The sequence below is a fragment of the Furipterus horrens genome, unplaced genomic scaffold (genome assembly GCF_987537825.1).
Source record: "Furipterus horrens unplaced genomic scaffold, mFurHor1.1.pri manual_scaffold_4, whole genome shotgun sequence".
Lineage (NCBI taxonomy): Eukaryota > Metazoa > Chordata > Mammalia > Chiroptera > Furipteridae > Furipterus > Furipterus horrens.
The window spans coordinates 189,958,683-189,983,205 of NW_028327174.1; the positions used below are offsets into that span (position 1 = coordinate 189,958,683).

Below are 24,523 nucleotides of genomic sequence, written 5' to 3' on the forward strand. Positions count from 1 at the left end.
TAACTCACTTTTGCGTGGATTTCCATTTCCCTGACTTCTGGTGAGGTTCACCAATTTTCCATGCCATGGTCATGGGTGTTCCTCCTTCTGTAGATTGTCCTACCATGTGCTTTGATCATTTTTCTACTGTTATACCTGTCTTTTTCCTTATCGGCTTGTATATGTTTTGTGAAATTTGTGAAGAGTTGCCCTTTTCCTTCCATATATATTGAAATTTTCTTCTAGTCGATATTTGTATTTTAATCTTGCTTTTGATGTCTTATAACCTCTCTATCCTGGTTCTTTACTGCTTCTGCATGTTGTGCAATGCTTAGGAAGCTACAAACGATGAAACAACTTCCTTCATATTCTTCTTATATATATATATATATATATATATATATATATTTTTTACATCTTTAGTTTTTTAATCTATGTGGAATTACATTTTGTATGTGGTAGAAGTGGTTATTTTAACTTAATTATTTTTGTAATAAATAATAATTATCTGAACGGTCCACCCTTTTACTAATTTGAAATGTCATTTAGTCATATACTACATTCATATGTATACCATGTATACATGGTTGGAATTTTGCCTACTGGATGATCTATGTGTTCTAGCAATAATTCTATATTAGTTTAATTATTATAGTTTTGTATATTGTGGTTTGTATATAGTATAGTAAGTCTCCTCCCCATAATGAACACTAATTTTCCATTCAAAGTTTTCTCACTGTTCTCACTCATGCTTCCCTTCAGATGAATTTTGGAGTCGGTTTGTCAAGTCCCATATGAAACCCTAGTGGAATCTGGTATTGTATTGCATTGAAGTTGCAGACTACGTTGGGGAAAGGTTTGAGTTTTTTTTTTTTTTTTTGTCCTTTATGGAATATGTACTGAGAGCCAACTCTGTGCTGGGCACTCCTGACAACTGTGGCAGAGATGGTGTCACCACTCTGGGTCCTCTTCCTGGTATGCACTGTACACTACAGTTCTGAGCCTCCCTTGCAGTTGGGCTGAAGGGACCATGTGACAGGATTCTGAAGGATGGAATTGGTGCTGAAATGGTACAAGTCCTTGGCAGACCCAGCTCTTTCAAGTCCTGCGTGTTTCTCAAGCCCTCTCTTCTCTTGCTACGGCCAGCTTGGAGACCAGGTGATCCAGGTGCACACTGCAGGATGGAAGAAGGCTGCCTGATCACAATGGACCTTGCGCGGACACTGCACTAACCTTTGTGTGCAAGCTTCTGTTTTGGGAGGATTATTTGCTAGCTGATTGATACAGCATCTTTACAGTTGTGTCCCGTAATTCAGAAAATGTAGTTTGCATCTCCATTCATGAAATGTTCCTTTAAACCCTTCACTGAAGTTAGTGACTTTTGATCATAAAATCTTGCACGTATCTTGTGTGTGTGGTGGGGGGGTGGGGGTGGGGCTGTTCCTTCATAGGTGTTTATGTGATGCATTATGCTCTAGAGATTACAAACATGTGTTTTGGATCCAGACTACCAGACCACCAGAGTCCAAATCCTGGTTTCCTCACTCGTTGACTGTGCAACCTTGGACAAAATGCTTAACCTCTCTGTACTTCCTTTGATCATCTATAAAGAAGTCCCTACCTCACTGCACCAATATTAGGACTAAATAAGTTATGTTTAGAATATAGTGTGAAAAACACGTAGCTTCCATTATTACATTCTTTTCCACTTCAGAAATAAGATCAGTTTGTCTCTTATATGTCGCTTATATTTTCTAGTGAGTTATGGCTGACATTGAGCAAAGCTATTACTGAGTTTTGTATGTTGACTTTTCATCCTACCACACAAGGAACACATCAGTTCTAATATGCCTACAGATTTTTCTAGATGGATGAATATCTATTTGCCCAGTTTGGGTGTTAAAATTATGTGAGCATTTAGAATATATGAGAACACTGTCCTTTTATTTTCTTTCTCTGGGCCACTTTATATAAGATAGAGGTTATCCATTCTTTGATGCTCTGGTAGGACCTGTCTATAATCCCCTGGGCTTGGTGTCTTCTTTTCAATTGTAGCTATTTAGCTCTCTTATCAGTTTATTTTATGTTATCTGTCTATTTAGATTTCCTGTAGCATCATGACTCAATTTTGGTAATGTATATTTTCTAAGAAAACACTGCATTTTATCAAGACTTTCAAATGTTATTAGTATAGAGTTGTATACAGTATTCTCATTAAATCTGTTTTGTCTTCTTTGCTTCTATGGTTATGTCCCTAGTTCATTTCTAATGTGCTTATTTGTGTTCTCTGTCTCTCCTTTGAACAGGCTTTTTCATTTTATTGATGAGGCTCCTTTTATTTTCTTCCTATTTCATTTATTTCAGCTTTTATTTGTATAAATTCTTTCCTACTGCCATTTTTTACTTTGTTGTGAAATTCCTTTTTGGCCTCTTGAGTTGAAGCCTTCACTTGCTTGTTTTCAATCTTTCTTGCTCCTTAATAAATGCCATAGGGCTCCTGACTACAACTTTGCCCACATCGTGAGTTCCATAGGCAGTCTTCCAGCCCTGACTCCTTTCTCTTTGTGCTTTTCCTTACCCAAGTGTTACTTAGAAGGCTGTCTTTTGCCAATTCACAAGTAGATAGGTTCACTTGCTAGCTAGATGTTAATATTGAATAGTATTAACATTCTAGTCCGAGAATATAGCATGTACAATGTCTACTTCGGTGAATTTATTGAGATTTCATGCCCCCTAACTTAAGGAAGACACAAGGTGTCAAGCTAATATTTTGGATCTAATTAAACGTGACCTTAAATAGAGGTTGTACCACCTACCAGCGATATGACCCTGATGAAGTCTATAAACTACCCTAGGCCTCCATGTCACCATCTATTAAATGGAAGTGACATTAATCCTTATCAGAGAGCTGATGTGAGAATTCAAGACAACGTACATAAAGGATAAAATAGTGTCTGTTGTGTTGGAGCTAATGAATGCATCAGCTACTGTGACGACTATTATTAGTGTTATTATAATTATGCTATTATTGTCTATGATTATTATATGATCTATTAGCCAATTGACACTTCCCAGGGAATGAATATTTACTTCCAGTGGTTCAGATCTTGGTCTCTGGCTTCTCTCTAGATCTAGATTTCTTAAAGTCTACAGACCTGCCCTTTTTTGACTCTTCTTAAAAAAAAAAAATCATTCAGATGGACTTAACTCATTTGGATTTTATTTTATTAAAGTTCTTGTCAAATTAAAATACTTTAAAAAGTGTCCGTGGGTATAAAGAAAACTGGAGAAAAATATAAATTCAGACTATGCTTAAAAAAAAGTCTTCACTAAACATTATATAGCTTAAGCATAAAGCACATGTACAAATGTTTTACACATATTGTGAGACCACTCAGTTTTTGTTACCCTTAAGAGGCTTAAAGAAACACATTATTGCATTTTATAATGGTTATTTCTGGAATAAAAATATTAATAATTTTTGTTTGAAAACTTATTCAAACTACATAATTGGAAACTTCTATGTGCCATTCATTGGAAACAAGTTATACATATATACATATATGCAATATACAAATTTACATACTCAATAATTGCATATAAGTTAAATATATACACATATGCATGCATACATGTATGCACACACATACACACACACACAAAGCTAAGCCCTACATTCATGCTTCCATAGTCCAGAAGTTTTTTTCTATACATGACTTGATTTGTCCCTTATTACAACCTGTAGTAGATAGAATAATGGTCCATAAAAAGCATCCATGTCCTAATCCCCAGAACCTATGAATATATTACCTTTCATGGCAGAAGGAATTTTGCAGATATGATTAAGAATTTTGAGATGGGAAGATTATCCTGAATTATCTTGGTGAGCTCAATGTAATCATAAGGAGCCTTATAAGAGCTTAAGAGGTAGACAGGAGAGTCTGAGAACGAGATACAACTTGGAAGCGGGGGTGGGGCTGCATCTCTGGCCTTGAAGTCTCGCCAACGCCTAGATTTTAGGCATTCTGACCGCCACAGCTGTAACATAATAAATCTGTGTTGTTTCAAGCCATGAAGTGTGTGGTAACTCATTGCAGAGGCCTTAAGAAACAAATGCATAACCTTCACGGGGAGGTACAGCTTCCGATTTCAGACAAGAAAACTGAAGTGTAGAGGATTTACGGGACTTGCCCATGGAACTGTGCTGTGACAATGGTGGTGGCCGGGACTGAATGGAGGAGTGCATATGTCAGGGCGTGGGTGTATGGGTGTGCTTGAGAGCTGTGTGTGTGCTTTTAGCCATATTCCAACTATAGGTTCCTGGTGATTTTCTTTTGCCTGGGGGTAGGAAAGGATTCTGGCTCAGCCAGGAGAGGAAGGAGGGGAGAGGAAAGGCCTGGGGATAGTTAGTAAGACCCTAAGAGATGCATAAGAGATGCAGGGAGGGGAGAATTAAAAAAAGGACTCACAAAGGCCAGTATTCCTCTCAGTTTTGAAATGTGAGTAACTTGCTCCCTCAAGCCACCTGAGGGCACAAGTTGACACATGCAAAGATCTGTTTAGTTGTTGGTTTCGTTTTTTCTTAAATTTTATTTTTGTACCAAACGACATAAATATATAGCTTCTTTAGAGTACTCTGTCATCTGGGAGACTTTCTTATAGAAATTCTGAAGAGTGTGGGCTCACAGGAAACCTGTCAATATCTGCATGAAACTGTATTTATACATATACCAACATGGAAAACATAAAATAAGTCCAAAAATACAAAGTAGGTATTTTAGCTGAAGACAATGAATGTGTTACCCTTAACATACCCATCACAGTACAGAGACACTAGAACTACATGGAACCTGAGAGATTGTGAGCATAAAACCTTATTTGTGTTCAGTCAAGTGTATCTTATACTTAATCCTTATGGCAACATCATGAAATAGGTACTTTCATTTCAACCTTGCCCCTGAGGACCCTGAGGCTTGGCATATTAAACTCCTTGACCAAAATCCCATGAACATTTTAGAAAAGCCAGGGCCTTGACTTGGATGTTCTTACTGCAAATCTAGTGCCTGTTCCACTTCAGCACAAATAACTTCTTCCAATCGGCTGGTTTTTCAAGAGGAAACTGGGACCTACAGAGAATGGCATTTATGCAAATTCCCAAGGCAGAGTATTTATTTATTCATTCGTGTACTTGCTCTGTCACTCACTCTCTCGTTCATTCCTCAATGGGTTATGGAATCAATAATTTATTGACGTGCCTGGATTAGCAACTATTTATTTTTTAAACAAGGAAGAGAATCAGATTCTAGAAAAAAATGAAGAAGAAAGAAAAGTGAAAGGCAAGAAGAGCTCAAGAAACGGCACATCTAATAGACTTGGACTGATGTCAGGGATGAATCTAAGTATCCTGATTCCAAGGCAAGAGAGAAATAGAGGCTTCTGAGCTTTACTGACCCTGACACCTATGAGAAACCCCACCCTGGGGTCATCAGGCCCAGGTCCCTCTGTGTCCTAGCAGCTACGGTCCTGTTCCATATGAACCCCACTAACCAATGTCATAGGAGTCTTTCTCATGAAGGTCCTCAGGATTATATCAACATTACCCAAGTGAAGTTTAGTGAAACTGTTCTCAGAGAGTTCCATCTGAAAGCTTCCCTCATGGGAAAAATTTAGAGTTTCTCCCTCCCCCCCACCCCCCGCTGTGTACTTATCACAGATGGCTGCCCAGCTGTGTATACTATTATTTACTTATTTAAATTTATTGATTTTTTTTTAAGAGAGAGGAAGGGAAGGAGAGAAAGGGGGAAGGAGAGAGAGAGAGAGAGAGAGAGAGAGAGAGAGAGAGAGAGAGAGAGAGAGAGAGAGAGAGAGAGAGATTAATTTGTTGTTCCACTGATGTATGTATTCATTGGCTGCTTCTTGTATGCATCCTGGCCAGGAATCAAACCTGCAACTTTGGTGTAACAGGATGATGCTCTAACCAACTTAGCCACCCAGCCAGGGAAAATTTAAAGTTTCTAGAAAAGGGATTTTGAAGGTAATGTACTCAAGGGTATTCTTCAGAACACAGGGAAGGAAGAAAAGGGAAGGAAAGGAAAGGGAAGGAAAAAGAAGAAATATAATTCCATGAGAAATTCTGGGCTAAATTATGTGACATGTTGTATCTACTCTAAGACCTCCCCCAAACTTATAAGAAACCCTAGTATTTCAGCTAACACTAAAAACAAAACAAAAATGATGGCCAATTTAACTTTGTCAAAATACTGATAGTAAAATATATCATAATTTCAGAGATGTTAAAACATGAAAAACATGGGAACTTCAGAATCAATAAAATAAATGTTTTGCCACTGCAGGCCTTGTCAGAGCCTCTACTGTCCCCAGGTACGCTGTGAACCTTCAAGAGGCCATGGGAGTGCAGAGTTCCCATACGGGCTTCCCTTTTTGGTCTCTAAGCAGCTCATGGAACTAATGTTGCACAAAAACCACACTAGGAAACACCTACCTGAACAATGGTCTGTGATTATGTCTTACAGCTGAGCTTTTGAAAATATTTCCAACAGTGATAAGAACCTGGCATGCGGCTGTTCTATGTTAACTGCGAGAGGGAAACTGTTCTGTGTTAGCCATGTAAGGGACACAGAAACTGGTGACCCTCAAACCAGCAGGAAATATATAGCAGCAAAGGACAAATGCAATCTTCATTAGGGGGTCTCCGAGTCAGAGTCAACAGTATTAGCACACCTACAAGTCAGGAAGGGACATTCCGCAGCTCAGCACAGATGCCTCTGAGATCAAAGGGGGGAAGATACTCATCACCAAACACAGGAAAATGGGAAAAATGTAGCTAGGCAGCCCAGCAAACAAGTTAGGGAAACTTCAAGGGTGAGCTGGAGACAGACCTATAACCAGTTCGCCCTTAGTTAATTATCACCCTCAGCCCTCAATTTAGTTAATCGCATTATATTGTAACCCCGGAGTGTCCAGCGTGGAAAAACAGAGGAGGAGGGGAAGGGATAGTGGGTGTTACTTGTGTTAGGATAAAACCAGCCTGTCCCGTTTGTCGGCACGCACCTTTGATTTGGTGGCACCCGGACCTGCAGACTCGTGGATAAACAATGCCCCGTCTACTGCTTCAGTGCTGTGTCCCGATGTTTTTATTGTGAGCGTTTCTCACAGCTATGAGAGGTAAATTCCACATCCTTCAATCAGAAGTCAGAGGTGAGAGAGCTCAGGCCTACCCCAAAAGCAGAAAACCACAATAAAATGAGTACCTGAATGAATGCCCTCACATCTCCACATCTAGTTGTTAAGAGTCAAAATCAAAATTGCTGTCTCCATCCTCTGCTTTCTACTATTAGAGCAGACTTTGGCAATGAAAAGAAACGATCTTCAATTAATGATGCATATAAAACATATATTTATCTCCTCTCCCTCCTAAAATCACTTAAAAATGACACTAAACAGGCTAAGTAAGGACTATTTGAAGCTGGACATGCTTTTTGAGCCATGTTTGAAACTACATTTTCATTACGTTTTTAGTTAAATTACACTTAAACGCATTAAACGTTCAAATTCGAAGAAAGAAGACTGGGATACCTCCTATCCCCATTCACCTCTTCGCTCTCTGTGCGACCCTTCAGTTACCTCCTCTAACTGCCCTGAGAAATACTGAAACTTCAAAATTGTTGATGACATGGCTCACCATTTCTTATACAGGCATAGAGGAAACATCTTTCTTAGCGAATTAAGTCAGGAAAACGTGTATGCCCTCTGGGAAAAAACAAACAAACACAACCTACCTTTTCTCAAGCAAGGACAACTATATAAATTTAGCACAGGGCTAAATTTATGTTATTTTGAGACCTTCTCCCATTTCAGGTTCCTGAAACCGTTTTCTCACTCACCCTGTCTCTTCTTACAAATGGCTCTGATAGGTCCTTATCTTTATATTATAATTTTTTTACAGGTTGGATTTATGTGAATAATATTAACTTCTCTTGAAAGAATACACAGGATACACTGTAAACACCCACGAAACAAACATGGTTGCTAGGTAACTTGCCAAGGTCTCAGAGGAAAGTAATGTTCTCCTACCTAAATGATTTCATTCTAAATGCCTTGGCTTAGTATCCAATGACCTTATCAACCTGTCTCAAATTCACCGGCTTCTCTCTGTCATACAGGTCCCTGTGCTCTATCAACATCAATCAGGACCACATGTGGCTTGGCCACCTGCCCCCAATGTCCCCTTTGTCCCCAGTGGGCACAAAATTGCGCTCAATGCTTCTCTGCATTCTCAGCATCCCACAAAAGACTAGGCACAAAGTAGGTGAAACAAATCTTAGCAGGTAGATACATTCCTTAATTCAACAATTACGGTTTTGAAGAAATCTTTGCATCAAGAAATGGAAAATGACAATGGGGACATCCAGGAGACTAAGACCCAGTCTCTGCCCATGAGGCATTTACAGTCTGACTGGGATTGGAAAGGAAAACAGGTAAGTCAACAGAGCAGTGGGGCTACAACAGGGAGAAGCGCAGGGTTGGGGGTGCTAAGTGACCTCAGAGAAAGGATTCTTTACTCACTTTTGGGGAACTTGACCTGACTAGGGGCTGATAACCAGGGCAGCTAGCCAGGGGTCCAGTCTTTAAGAGGTCTCAAGATTTCACGGAAACAAATTAGAACTCAAGGTCAAATGTAAATGACCTCTCTTTGCAAGAGGGAGGGTCTTGTGGGTAGAAATGAAAAAAAAAAAAAAAAAGAAAAAAGAAAAATAACACAATAAAAAGTGCTTTCTTTGCATGTCCTAACCCCACTCAATAATTACTGAGCTAGTATTTACAGAGTATCCACTTGAAAGGAGGAGGTGATCCTATTACCCAGCTCCAGGGTAACTGCACCCCTGTGGGGTCAGAGAAGTCGTGCTGGAGAAGGTGCCCCCTGCACCAATGCTCGAAGATGACACAGAGCTGTCCAAGCTAATGAGCCGCAGAAGAATGGTGAGGGTACAGGGGAGATGCAGAGGGAACAATGTTATCAAAACCTCAGAAGCCGAAGCCAAAAGGCCTAATTTGGGAAAGAGGAACGTAGCTAGAAAAGCAGCTGGAAAGGCTGGACTGGAAAGAACTTCACTAGCCATGTTAACTAAGGAGCTTCATGTAACAACATCGAATAGAGCACCTATCATGTGGCCGGCACTGCTGTATGTGTGGGAGACACAGAGGTAAAGACAGCTGAGTCACTGAATGATTAAATGAGATGGCTTCATACCTAGTAGGCTAATTATAACTGCCATTTGCTGTTTACTGAGTGCTTAAGTATGCCAGCCCTTGTGCATACCTAACTGCATTTAATCCTCTCCATGGTGCGACAGTCACATCTGATTCTACTTGAAAGAGGAGGCGTAGAGAAGTTTAGTGATGGCTCAAAGCCGTAGGGCTGGGAGTGGCCCATGGCAGCAGTGACATCAAATCCATCTTGACTGAGACTGAAGCCACAGGCTTAGGTTTGAAATCTGATGCCCCCTCTTACCAGCTGTGTGGCTTTGGGCAGGTCACTTAGCCTCTCTGTGCCTGGTTTTCTTGACAGTAAAGGGGATCATAATAGTACTTCCCTTGTAGAGTTGTTATGAGAACATGGGCTAATGTAAACGAAACTCTTAGCACACTCATGGCACACAGCAGCACTTAATAAGTGACATCTGTTATTATTAACCTGGCTGCAAACGCTTATATTAAACCTGTACCTCCCCAGAGAACTCTGAGAAAGGTCAAAGGACTTTCAGCAAGTTGAGAAAGTCCTTTTGAGTGAGTTTGTTTTTCTTGCTTAATTCAATAGCATGCCACTTCCTTTTTTTCTTTTCTCTCTTTAAAGTATTTTCTTTTTAAAAAAAGTATCGAATTTATTGGGGTGACACTGGTTAATACAATTTTGTAGGTTTCAGGTGTACAATTCTAGAACACATCATCTGTATCTTGTATTGTGTGTTCGCAGCCCAGCCAGGCCTCCTTCTGTCACCTCCACCTTCCTCTACCTCCCCAGTCCCTCTTCGCCTCTGGTAATCCCTATACTTTGTATCTATGAGGTTTTTTTTTTTTTTTTCTTAATCCCTTCACCTTTTTCACTGAGCCCCCTAACCCCCCTCCCCTCTGACAACTGTCAGTCCATTTTCTGTATCTGAGTCTGTTTGTTTTGTTAGTTCAGTTTATTCATTAGATCCCACATATGAGTAAAATCATATGGTATTTGTCTATCTGTGACTGGCTTATTTCACTCAGCATAATGCTCTCCAGGTCCATCCATGCTGTCAAGTAATATTCCGTTGTGTAAATGTGCCACAGCTTTTTAAAAAGAAATATTTTATTTATTTATTTTTAGAGAGAGGGAGAAGGAGGGAGAAAGAGAGGGAGAGAAGTATCGATATGACAGAGAAGCATCAATCAGTTGTCTTTTGCACACCCCCCAGCTGGGGACCAAAGCCACAACCCAGACATGTGCCCTGACCTGGAATCGAACTAGCGACCTTTTGCTTTGTAGGACAATGCCCAATGGAGTCACATTGGTCAGGACTGCCACAGCATTTTTTTTTTATCCACTCATCTACTGATGGCATGCCACCTCTTTAGACCAACTTGTGCACAAGTACCTGCTAATAGCTTTCATTGTTTGGTTTATAGTGCTCCTAACAAATGTGGCTAACTTCTTATTTACATCCTTAATAGACAATTTTCAAAATGTATTTATAGAACAGTTGGTTTTATGAAACCTGGGTTTTATTTCCTGTTGTGTCCCATTTACCAGCATTTGAACGGACATCAGTAGTTCCCGGCACACTGCCACCCATTCCCTTTAATTTTGACTTCCAGAGACCTTTCTTGTATGGAAGGTTAGTTCCCTCTTGTGTCACAGACCTAGAAACCAAGAGGTGATCACCTTTGTATGGTCACTGAGCAAGGGAGGGGCTACTGTCATTATTATCCTTCACTTGTATTTAACAAATACATGTCATGCGAACGATGCAGAGCACTGATCCACAGGACTTTACAAAAGTTCGTGCACATCGTGATGTAATTAATGTATGGTTTTCATCCTCATAACAACTCTATGGAGATATACTATTATTATCCCTATTTTATAGATGAGGAAACTGAGGCATGGAGACATTAGACAACTTGTTCAAGGTCACGGAGCAAAGAGGCAGTGCCCTACATTACTAGCCGTGTGTCCTTGGGTGCCTTCCTTAATCTTAATGCAGTTTAATTAAATGTAAAGTACTCTGCGCTCTTCATAGCCATCATGATAGCGAGGTTAAAACTATGCAAATTTTAGAGACGAGGAAACTGCAGGTCAGGGGCCCAGTGTCTGAGAGACGTAGAAGTGGAGAGCTGGGATTAGAACCCATGTCTGTCGATTCGTTCCCCTTGGCCACTGCAGTGGGCTATGGATGGAGGGCAGCAATGGTTTCTATGTCAACATCCACTACCACTGTCACTGTGCTGTTACCGTGTTTATTTGCAGCAGCAGGACACCCCCCCCCCCAAAGTACCCGGGGAGAAAAATAACAATGAGAGGACACATCTGATTCTGCCTCCGGGCCTCAGATCTCAGCCCATGCACAATTTACTCAACACTGCCTTGCAGTCACTTAGACTGAGGAGTTACTACTATAAATTCAGGTCTGCGTACACTAATTTATTTCTTATTTATTTTACTGATACATATCTAGGGCCTCAGGTCAGTTCCTCCAAAGCCTGCTGGAAGGCACCTGCAGCCCCAAATATGACCGGGGCACAGAGGGAGACCCTGAAATAAGCCCCACAAGGAAAACTGGACCCTGCAGATGAGAACCATGCAGGTGAACTTAAATTTCTGTTAAACTGAGGTTAAACCCATACACACTCCTCCGCCCCCTTTTCCGTAACAAGCAATACTGAGGAGGTTGTTCAAGGCCTTTATTTCTGCTTTTCTGTCTTAGTAGTGCACTGAGTATAGACTTCAGTGACTCACATTCCCGCTGAGCACAGGATTATGTTTCTGAGTCATAGAACGTCAACAGATGAGGAAGTTTTCTAATATGAAGACATCATCAGAAGGGAACAAAGAGAAGAATAAAGGCTGCCATTTTCTTGAGTGTTTGCCGAGGGCCAAACACCATGCTAACCGCTATGTATGATGGGGGTAGTCATGCAAAACAAGGTAAACTGGAAGAAAGGGTAGGCATTACTGCCCATAGATCTCATATCATAGGTGGTCAAACTATGGCCCAGAGAGGTAAAGTGACTTGTCCCGAGCCACTCAGCAAGTTGGTAAGAGTGCGTCCCTTCTTTCCATCCCAGGCTGCTTTTATAACTCCGCTGAGTTCTTAGCATTTGTCTGCCTTGTTTCCTTCCCATGTCCCCATCCCTAGTTAATTATCCCCACCAATCAGGGCATCAGGGCAGAGAGAGGCTAAGCCCTGAACTTGGCACAGCTAAATTCCTGTAGACACAGAGTTAAGAGCCTGGGGCCAAGCTTGTGTTCTTAACATCATGGTGCCTGCATCTGTCTCCTAACTACGCTGACCAGGTCTGCAGGGGGACACAGAAGGGGCGGGGCTTTCAGTGGAAACGAGTCCTGACCTTAGGACGCAGGCCGGGCACGCATTACATTTACTAACCAGTTATTAACTCTTCCCCCCTATACCGAACAGGAGGTCGTATGCCTTCCGCCCCTTGGGCTGGGAGAGCAGAGGCGAGCAGACCACGCCGTTGAAGGTCAGGCCCGGCCTGGCCAAGCTGTCATTCCGTACCTTTGCTCTGCATGCCCTGCCCCGCCCTCGTGCAGGGAGTGGCTGGGCCTCGGGAACACTCACCCGCAGAACATGAAGATGGTGCTGGAAGTGGCATCGTAGGGCAAAGGGAGCGTCTGCTGCAGGCACAGCTGCTCGCAGCCTCCGTTGAAGCCGTCGGAGCAGTCGATGCCTTTGGAGTGGTCGTAGCAGCCGGAGCCATCCTTCATGGGCCTCAGCTCCTCGGGACACTGCTCAGAGAGAAAGCCACAAGGGGGTCACGGCCGAGGAGGTGGCAGGTCCCATCGCACCCTCTCCTCCCACCTTCTGAAAAGGTACATGTGTCAAGGTACCCAGGAGACAAGTTCAAAATTTCCTTTGGCCAACGAATAGCTGTGTGGCCTTGGACAAGTCCCTTTAGCTCTCTAAACCTCAGTGTCAACACCTGCCTCATAGAATTGTGAGAACAGAAATAATGCCCACACAGTGCTCAGCATGCCGTGGCTCAGGGGGCACCCATGTAGCAAATGTTAGCTGCTATTAATATTGACATTGCTGGGATCATCCTGATTATTGTGCTTATTATAATTGTTGAATAAGGTCTGCTGCTATAAAGGTCACTTGGAGAGGCAGCTGGAAAAAATATTTTAAAGAGCTCCTACCCAAGATGGGTTTAAATTGAAGTTCTTCCCCTTCTCCCTGTGGGATTCAGGGCAAGATTCTCACCCTGTCTGAGCCTCAACTTCCTTATTTGATAAATGGGCACAGCACATGTGCCCAGAACTTGAAGTTGGATCATGGGAGGTGTCCACCTTACTTCAAAATTTGGCAGCGATCTGGTTCCCATCAAACGTGAGTTCTCTTCCTTCCTGTTGTAAATTTGTCTCTTCTCCATCCTTTTGCACAGAGATCTACAGGCGATACCTGCAGACTCACACCAGGAGCCTTCAAAGGCCTCCTAAGCAGTTTGCTGGCCTCCAGCCTGGCCTCCTCTATGCCATCCTCCTAACGGCCATTGGACCGGTATTTCTAAAAAGCATCACTCTCCAGCTTAAATACATCAACGACTTCCAAACGACAACGGTAACTTGAATCTTCCCTAAGCTGATAGCCAAGGTCCTCAGTCCAGGTAGCTAAATGGCTGCCCTCTAGACCCTAAGAAACCTCAACGATTTCAACCTGGCTCTCATCCGTGTGCCTGGCACGTGCTAAGTGCTCTGTGAAAGGAAGACCTCACACTGTAGGGATGACTGGCTATTTATTTAACTGAGTTTTCCATCATTGGATGAGGCTGGGCTCATCTCCAGTTCAGCAGAGAGGCAAGCCATTCCAACTTTCCTGTGTTCGGAAGAGAAAACGAGGTGCTAGGTTTTCATTTCAGTCACCCTGCGGGCCTTTCCTGTCCACAAAGATGAACGCCCAGAGCCTGGCCCTCCCCATCCATCACTGAGCACAGTGGATTAAAACGCCCTCCCAATGTGCTCCCTCTCCCGACGAGCTCCCCTGTCCCTCTGCCCCCCCCAAACATCAATAACAACACACACATACAAATTAATTTATGAAACCTACAGTCACGCACAAAAGGTCAGCCCTCTTGGAAATTAAATTTTGCTTAAGAAGAACTCATAATTACAAATGCAAGAAAGAGTTCTTCGAGACATTTGAGACTGGCGCCAGGGAGGGTGACGGAGAAAGCAGGTTATAAATGGCCTTTGTCAAACTGCAGAAAGGTTATAAAACTGGCCACATTTTGTGCTTAAAAAGAAAAATCAATTTTCCACGTGAGCGAAGTGCCATACATATTAATACAAGCTCAGAGAAGGTCTCTGCTTGTCTGGGGACATTCACTGTTAGACAGGAGGGCACCTGGTCAGAGCCATTTGCTGGTACTGAGGCTGGGTCTGTCTGTCTGCAGAGACCCAGGTATGAACACTGGAAGGAACAACAGACCTTCTCACCAGGTAACATCAAGTATGTGGGGCAGGGTATTACTCAGTTTTTCCCATCCTCCTCTTATTCCCTACCACTTTTGTTCTTTAAAAACATACGTTCTATAATCCAGGTATAATCTAAACATTTTACCTGTTTTTACTTAGTTGATCCTTATAGGAAACCTATGGGGTTGTGTGATGGGCTAATGCACCCAAAGGGGTCCCTGTCCTGACCCCTGGGAACTGTGAATGTTACCTCCTATCGTACCATGTGACTTAATTAAAGCTCTTGAGATAAGGAGATTACCCTAGATTGGCCCAGGTAGGTCTAAAGGCAGTCACAAATGTCCTTATAAGAGAGACACAAAGAGATTACACACACAGAGGAGGCAAAGCAGAGATCGGATGGATGTGGCCACAAGCCAATGAATGCTACAGCCACCAGAAGCTGGAAGAAGCAAGGAAGGATTCTCCCCTAGAGCCCTAGGAGGGAAGATGGCCCTGCTGATGGCTTCATCTCAGACTTCCAGGCCCCAGGCTGTGAGAGAATAAATTCCTCTGGTCTCACACCACCCAGTTCATGGTAATTTGGTGTAGCAGCCCTAGGAGACTACTCCAATGCTTTTTGTTGGATTTGGGATCCTTTGTTATGCAGCAATAGATAACTAATACAGTGAGGTAAATGCATCAAGTGCTTAGCAAAGTGCTCAGCAAATGGTAGCTGCTGTTATGAGTATTTTGAAGGCACTTCGAATCTAGTTTAAGAGATAAGAAATATATGTATGTGTCAGGCAAAAGAACCAGTTATAGAACAAGCATGAAGAAGTAAAGTACATTTGGAAAGGAAAAAATGAAAACTCTGCTCATATGAATGACTGGGGAATATCGGAGTAGGGCGGCCTTGGCCGGGAAGCCTTCGTGGGAGGAGGTGTCACTGGAGCAGAAGGGAGATGTCCTAGTATACTAGAAAGCAGAAGATCAGAACCCTTGTCCACGCACCAGTACACACTTCTCTTGTGACCTTGGAGCCTCGGTTTCCTCTCCTTACATGGGGGAGACATCCTGGAAACAAGTATATGAGGACTGGAAACAGGCCTAAGTTTCAAAGAGGCTTTATGACACTGAGCATCTAGGCCAGTCATCATGGGAATATTAATGCCTCTTTCGGAAGCATTGCTCAAAAAACAACCTACAATGCTTAGCTCAGAACCAGCACGTAATAGGCACTCAAGAAACAAATACAACAGGTGCATGTTTAATTTTTTTCGAAAGCTACCAAACTTGTCTAAGGTGGTTGTACTATTTTAAATCCCTACCAGTGATGTATAAGCAATCCAGTTTCTCCACATACATCCTTATTAGTATTTGATGTTGTCAATATTTTTTATTTTAGCCATCCTGATAGGTGTATAGTAATATCTCACTGCAGTTTTAATTTGCATTACCCTAATGGTTAATGATGCTGAACATCTCTTGTATTTATTTTCAGTCTGTAGATCTTTGCAATGAGATGTCTTTTGCCCATTTTCTAATTGGATTGTTTGAGTTTTTTTACTACTAAGTTTTGTAAGTTGTTTGTATTTTCTAGATATTAGACTTTTTCACACATGTGATCTGCAAATATTTTCTCTCCCACTCTGTAACTTGCCTTATCTTCAAATGAGCTTTCATAGAGCGAATGTTTTTAATTTTGATAAAAATCCAAGTTATCATTTTCTCTTTTATAGATAGTACTTTGGAATATAAGAACATTTGCCATTCCCAAAGATTTTCCTGTGTGTGTGCATGCGTGTGTGTTCTAGGAATGTTAATAGCATCATATTTTACAGTTAATGCTGTGATGCAGTTTCAGTTAATTTTTGCATGAGGTATGAGACCCACACTGAGGTTTGACTTTTTGCCCATGAGAGTGTACTTTCCTAGGCACCATTTTCTGAAAAGGCTCCCTTTCCTTCATCAAATTGCTTTTGCACTTCTCTAAAGGAAAAAAAAAAAAAAAAAGGCAGCTTATTTACATAGGTCATTTCTGGGTCTTCTATGCTGTTCCATGGATCTGTATGTCTGTTCTTCCACTAACCCCACACCGTCTGTGTTATTGAAACTATAAATCTGGAAAAACAGCTGACTGACTCCTTCTCCTTCATTCTTTCTCAAAATATGTCTTGCCTGTTCCAGTTCCTTTGCTCTTTCATATAAACTTCGGAAAAATCTTGTCTATAACTATAAAAAAATCATGCTGAGGTTTTGATAGGGTTATATTAAACCTTTATGTCAATTTGGGAGTGCAGATCTTCACTGTGTCGAGTCCTCAATCTATGAAAATCATTTGTCTCTCCATTTATTTAGATCTCTTTATTTTTAATTTCTTTCATCAGCATTTCATAGTTTTCAGCATACATGGATCACTCATAGTTTGTTAGATTTACATCTAGGTATTTAGTTATTTTTTAGGGATTGCAACTGGTAGTGTATTGATCTCAGTGTCTACATGTTCATTGTTGGTATACAGAAATACAATTGATATGTTGCATAGTTTTCTTCTATTCTGAGACCTTGCTGAACTCAATCATTACTTCTTGGGGTTTTCTATTTAGACAATCATGTGGTCTGCCAATGGGGGTAGTTTTATTTCTTCCTTTCTGCTCTGTATGCCTTCTATTTCCTTTTCTTGCCTTGTAAGTTACAAGTAAAAAGATAGATCACCATGCTACTTGTGCCCCACAAATTCTGATATTTTTATTTCATTTAGTTCAGTGTTGTTTATTCATTTCCCCTGAGACTTCTTCTTCAACCCATGAATTATTTAGAAATATGTTGTGTGGTTTCCAAGTACTTAGAGATTTTTCTGTTATCTGCTACTGCTTTCTAGTTTGATTCTATTATGGCAGGAGAACACTCTGTATGATTTGAATTCTTAAATTTGTTGAGACTTTTCATGGCCCAGGATATGGTCGATTTGGATATGTGTTCCATAGGCACTTCAAATAAGAATGTGTATTCTATTGTTGCTGGCCAATGTGTTCTATAAATGTTAACTATATCCTTTTGGTTGATCATGTCATTCAGTTATTCTATAATGTTGCTAATTCTATAATGTTGCTAATTTTCTGTCTAATTGTTCTGTCAATTGTTGAGCAAGGAGTGTTGCAGTATCCAGCTGCTAATGTGAATGTGTCTACTTTTTCCTTTCAGCCCTATTAGGTTTTACTTCACATATTTTGCAGCTCTGTCGTTTGATGCATAGTCATTTAGGATTACCATATACTCTTGGTTGGTGACCCCTTCATGATCATACGATGCCCCTCTCTGGTAACTTTCTTTTCTCTGATGCCTGATTTATCTGACATTAATATAGCTTCTCCTGCTTTTGATTTCTATATGTCTTTTCCTATGTGAAGTGAATTTATTTTAGAAAGCATAAAATTGGGTTACTTGAACATCTTTAGGATTCCATTTTGATTTATTATAGTGTTTTTGAGTACATGTCTTTATGTGGTGTTTAGTGGTTGTTCTAGGTTTGTGTAACTTATCATAGCCCACTGGTGTCATCATTTTATAGTATTTTTGCTAACTGCTCCTCCTTCCCTTCTAAGTTCCAAGATCCCTTCTTTTATTATTTCCTTTCTTCTTGATTTTTTTTTTTTTTTTTTTTTTTAGTTTGCTAGCCTTTTTTTTTTTTTTTTTTTTCTTTGAGTAAGTCTGCTGGCCATAAATTCTCTTAATTTTCTTTCATATGAGACTATTTTGATTTTTTCATTGCTAAAAGACATTTCCTTGGACAGAGGATTATGAATTGACAGCTCTTTTTTTATTCAACACTTGAAAAAAACTGCCACTTCCTTCTGGTTTTTCATAATTCCAGTTGTTCAAACTGTGTTTCATAAATAAGATGTTATTTCTCTCTCTTAGCTTTTATTTATTAATTTATTTTTAATCCTCACCTGAGGACATGCTTATTGATTTTAGAAAGAGGGTAAGAAGGGAGAGAGAGAGGGAGAAAACATCAATGTGAGAGAGAAATATCCATCCGTTGCTTCTCATTTGCTCCCCAGCTGGGAACCAAACCTGCAACCTGGGCATGTGCCCTCACTGGGAATCGAATCCACAGACTTTTGGTTTATGGGACGATGCTTCAAACAACTGAGCCACACTGGCCAGGGTGTCTCTCTCTTTGCTTTTAAGATTTTTTTCTTGGAAAATTAAAAATAGTTTCAAAATTTGATTATGATGTGCTGGTGTAGATTTCTCTCTGTTTATCTTAGTTAGGATTTACTCAGCCCTTTGGATCTGTATTTTGCTAAATTTGAGAATTTTTAGCCAGTTTTTCTTTCAGTGCTTTTTTGAGTCCTACTCTCTTTCTTCTCTCCTTTTGGAACACCAATGACATTTTCTTTTTTTAACCATTCCACAGGATCTTGTAACTGTGTTCATTTTCTTTTTCAGTCTATTTTCTGTGGATGTTCAGAGTGGGTAATTTCTACTGTTCTAGCTTTAAGTTCATTGCTTATTTTCCCTGTCTTTTCTATCTCCTGTTGAGCCAATTGTGCTTTTTTCCCCAATTATTGTATTTTTTCAGTTTACAATTTCCATCTGCCTTTAATTTATATCTTCTATTTACGTGCTGAGATTATTCCTTTTTCATGTTTTGCTTATAAGTGCTTGTTTAAGCAGTTTATGATGGTTATTTTAATATATCTGCCAGCTAATTCTAATATCTCTGTTATGCTGGTGGTGGCATCTGTTGGCTGTTTTTCTGTTTTTTGTTTTTGTTTTTAAATTTTGTTACAGATCTCCTGGATTCTGGGTATGATAAGTGATTCTCGGTGGGAACCTGGACATTTGGGGCATTATGCTTGAACTGTGGATCTTATTGAAATCTTTCATGTTACCTTGTTTCTTTGACATGCTCCAACAGGGACAAGGGGGCGGTCCACCTTGTTATTCATGGGGAGGTAGAATCCCAGCTTCCCCACTTGGCCTCAAATAACCAAGAATGAAGGGTCCTCATTATGTTGAGGGGTGGTGGGAGTCTGACTCCAAGGAGTTCACTGATATGTTCCTGGATGAGAGTGGTAGGTGTGCCTCATTGCTGGACCTCCGCTGATGCCGCGCAGGGTCGGGAGTGGTGGCTTTATTACTTCTGGTCAATGGCCAATCGTCCTCACTTTCTACTAGGCTTTCTATGGTGACACCCCAGAAGGGAGAGAAAGAATGCCTCATGGCTGCAGGTTAGGAGTGAAACTCCAGGCTGTTCACGTGACCTCCCTCCGATGATACTGGATGGACTTTGGGATGGGGGTGTGGGAAGTTCTCATTACCTCTCAGTGAGGATTAAAGTCCTGCCTCCCTACTGGGTCTTCTCTGATACATCCCCAGCAGGGGCATGGGAGGACTGTCTCATTACTGCCTGGAAGGGATGGAAGTCTAGCTCCTACTTGGTCTTTAATAGCATGGGCTGGAGAGAGGGGCAAGGGTTTTTTCTGTGATGTTTAGCTGGAATAGAATGGTTATTGTCTAAACATTCTGTCTTGTTAGGCTGCCCTGTTTATGGTACTTTGCCTGAAGAGAGCAGGGTTTTGGAATTGTTTTTTTTTTGTTTGTTTGTTTGTTTTGTTTGTTTGTTTGTTTTGGTCTTCACCTATTGTGTTTTTCAGTTGCTGGCTCCTTCAACTCCAAATTTGGGACATATGAGGGAAAAACAAAATCAGAGACACAGACCAGTGTATCTTTCTTTGGGTCCCCAAATCCCTAGCTGGTCTGCCTTCTTTTCTCTACTTTTCATAGTCCTATGTTTGTTTTAGATTTAACCTTCAGGGTTTTTAGTTGCATGTGGTGGGAAGAACAGAGAAAATACATCTAATCCCCAGCCTGCTTCTGCACAGCCCGAGAGCTAAGGATGTTTTCATGCGTTTTTAAAGTTTTGTGTTTCTTTAAGAAAGAACATAAGACAAAAAAAAAAACAGAATAAAACAAACAACAGCACTAACAAAAATCAAGACCACATGTGACTCTTCAATGCCTAAAATATTTACTACATGGTCTTTACACAAAAAAGTTGCTGACCCTCCCCCTCCAGCCCCTTGCCTGACTTCTGTCATGGGAAGGCATCTTGAGTTTATTCCAAGACCAGCTGGAAGGCATTGGAGGGTTGTTGGCAGAGGAGTGAAGTGATTTGATTTGCTACTTTAAAGAGATTACTGGTTATTGAATTCAATTATCTGTAAGTACTTTTTTAGAGCTCATAAAAAGAGCCTTGGGAGGTAGGCCCTGTGGGACTTGGGGAGAGGACATAAAAAGGGGGCATGTCTCTCTCATGAGGACCCCACTCCTCCAGGGCTGCTCCTTTGCCTGGAGGTTTTACAGGAAGTAAATGAGGCATCGGAGGAGGGAGAAGGGAGGTGCTAACCCTGGTCAGCTGGGCTCCAGGGCGTCACAGTTCCCATTCTGCTTCAACTCAGACAGGACCCATAGAGAGACCCTGGGCCTAAGTCCCTGAGCCCTTTGCGATAGGGGTCCCCAACCTCAGGGCCAGACCGATACCAGTCTGGGCCTGTTAGGAACCAGGCTGCACAGTAGGAGGTGAGCTTGAATGTAATGTGCTTGAATCATCCCAAAACCATCCCCCATAAAACCGGTCCCTGGTGCCAAAAAGGCTGGAGGTCTCTGTGTTAGCTTTGAGGATTCCCAGCTGTTCCCATCACAGGCTGGCCCTCCCCCAGCCTCCGTCTCCATTCTGTGAGCCTGCTCCCCCTCTTTCCCAGCCCAACTTTCCATCAGCACCAAGCCATTTGTTTCTGTTTGTAATTATGCATTTTAATGTTCATTAATTACGGAATGCAAATTGCTCCAAGTGCACATTTTGTAATAAGCTGTTCTACCACCCCGCCCCCAGGTCTAGAAGGTGGGCCAGCTGTTCTGCACAGAAAGAAGAACAACCAGCTTCCAAAGCAGGAGAAGTTTTCCTGGGGCCTGAGTGACTCATAGGGGAAATAAGCCTTGGAGATTTCCTAAGGTGCTAGAGGAACAGCCCGGCCCCTCTTTCAGGTCTCTGGGGGGCATTCTCTGGCACCTTAGGCCTGAGGGGCAGCTGGGGTGATAGAAAGAACTCCAGTCTTGAACCAAGGCTCTTACTCGCTCCTACTGAGCTAGTCACTTAGCATCACCGAGCCTCAGTTTCCCCATCTGCAAGACTTGATAATGACAAAACCATCCTCAAGGTAGGTGTGTCGGGCAAACGGAAGCTGGAGATAAGCCAGATCCTGGCAGTCCATCAGCAAACGCACAGCAATGCCTGGCTCTCCAGACAGTGGAGCTCCAGTCCTGCCTGGCCTCATCTCAAACTCACGGGGTGGCTGCAGGCAAGCACACCCCACTCTGAGTCTGTTTCCTCTACTATAAAATGAAGGAATTGGACGACTGCGCTGCTGGGTGTTTGTCAAAACACCTATGAATCATGAAAAGGGGAGAAGTAGCTCTAAAGTATTTTCTTTGAATTCACTGAGCATGCTTTAAACAAACACAAGGACGCCTCTAAACCTGCCTCACCATGGGCAAAGCCTTGTTCTCCTCTAAGGACTCAGTGAGCATTTGATGTCTCTCAGCACCAGTGCAGGTGGAATGATAGCACTACCTAGGAACAGTCCTGCCTCCTAGCACCGCCTCGGATCATGATCAAGATCAAATGAAACAGTGTCGTGAATGAAAGGCCTAGCTCACGGTCAGCCACATAGGATCCTGCAACTATGGGGGGGCTCAGCTCCCTTCCTACACATGTGCCTTGCTTATGTGAGCCTCAGTTTCCATATCTGTACACTGGAAAGGGGAACTCATACCTCCCTGGCCTTGTGAGAGAACCAAACCAGATCCCCAATCTGACACGTGCCTACCACAATGTCAGGGCCTCGAAAAATGATAACTGCTGTCATGGGTACCTTCTTACATTCCCCCAAATAGGAAATACATTCTGGAGCAATGGGAAGGGACCTGGTACATGCAGGGTAGGAGGGAGACAAGGTCTGTCCAGAAGCTATCCAGCCATATAATGTGAAAAATAGAGACATTTATTGAAGGAGATACAAGATACAAGAAACACTGTACACAGGACAATGACACCTCAGTCTCCTTCAAAGTAGGCACCTTGCCATCAGTTCTCCAAATTGCCATCAGCTGCCCTGTCATACTTTCCTGAATCTTATCAACAGTCTGAAATCTCTTTCCTTTCAAAAGTGATTTTAGTTTTGAAAAAGCCTGAAGTCTTAGGATGTCAAATTTGGGCTGTAGAGGGGCTGAGTCACCTGGGTGATTTGATGTTTTGCAAAAAAACTGCACAAGACATGCTGCAAGAATGGGCGCCTTGTTGTGATGAAGCTGCCAATCACCAGTTGCCCATAGCTGCGGCCTTCTGAATCATCCAAATAGTTTCTGAGGAGAAATGTTCAAGCTTAATGCCAAATTTGATGCAGATTTGTTGCTCTACTTGCTCATTTCGAATGCGATGACCACACAGTACACATGCTCACTCAATGGCGTCTACCACCCCCACTGACGAGTACAGTGAAGTCGTCATTGTTCACACATGCGCATTCCAGTCCACTCGCCTTGGCTGCCAGTTTAGATGGATATTGTGCCAACCATTCTTGTTATAGTAATAATGGCTGAACTTTTCCTGGACAGACCTCGTATTACCACAAGCAGCTTTTGCTTTTCCCAATAACACAAAGGTAGGACCAAGTATCATCCTGTTCATTTTGCAGATGAGGAACCTAAAGCCTAAAGAGGCCAAGTGAATTGCCTGAGATCACACAGCAAGGGGGAGGCTCATTACCTCAGGCCAAGGTTTCCTGATTGCCAATGAGGTGCTCTTTCCTTTGATCCACATGGAAGTGGAAGCTGTAATGTCTCAAGTGGGTCAGACTGGCCAGGCCTATACAAGAATTCTAAAAACCTTGGGGGAGGGTCACTGCAACAGGTAATGAGGGGACTCAGAGAAACTACTGGCAGTATGGTCTTGGATATACAGATCAGATACAGCATTTTGAGAAGAAAAGGTAGGCAAGAAAGCAAGGAAGGAAACCAAATGGATATTTCTTGAGCACCTACCATGTGCTGAAGATTTTTTGTGTGTTATCTCTTTGAATCCCCCCAACGAAACTCAGAGGCACCTTTAAGATGCACACATCATACAGGCAAGGTTACTGAGGACCATGCAAGCTAAGTAAGGGCTGCTGAGTCCTCGCGTGTGCGCCATCCCTTTGACTGCAGACTGAGAAGGCCGGCTCTCTTCATCCCAGGTGGCCTCTGCAGTGCTTCCTGGAATGGGGAAGAGCAGAGAAGGCCCTGCCAGTCTCCAATCCCTGCCCTCTCCCTCCTCAGCCTCAATCTGTCAACAAGGCCACGACGCCTGTCCGTTATTGCCGACATCGATTCCAACAACCAGAACGGTCAAGAGCTCATTATTACTGGGAGTTTTAATCAACTCACGCCAATTCAGCTGCCACTCAATTTGTGCTGGGCTATGACGCTGACAGGGAGGGAAGGAGTGGGCATGCAGAAAAGCATTGAGGGATCAATAGTCCCTGGTAATGTTGAGCTGCAGCTGCTGGCACCACCACAGGGCCGGGGACTGCAAGAGGAGGAGGCAGAGCCTGACCCCAGCCCCTGTGGGAACTTCCAGACACACAGCCTAAGCCAGCACGCCTCACCTGTTCCTCCATCTGGGTATGGAAATCACCCAGGCAAACACCCAGCAGCGTCTGCCGTACAGAGGGTCCAACCTCAGTACCTCTGTCCCAGCTCCACCCTCGGCTGGGTCTGCCTTCCTCTTCTAAAGGATTTTTATGTATTCTA

At 42.3% G+C, this 24,523-nt stretch overlaps 1 protein-coding gene across 3 annotated transcripts in view; it reads right to left on the reverse strand.

Moving 5' to 3' along the window:
- Positions 1-24,523, reverse strand: part of ASTN2 (astrotactin 2) — an 839,367-nt gene that overhangs the window by 299,771 nt on the left and 515,073 nt on the right. For all 3 annotated transcript variants that reach the window (XM_090274637.1, XM_090274635.1, XM_090274634.1), the window contains one exon: positions 12,831-12,997. In XM_090274637.1, coding sequence (XP_090130763.1) covers positions 12,831-12,997 — 167 coding nt within the window. The remainder of the gene's footprint in view (positions 1-12,830; positions 12,998-24,523) is intronic.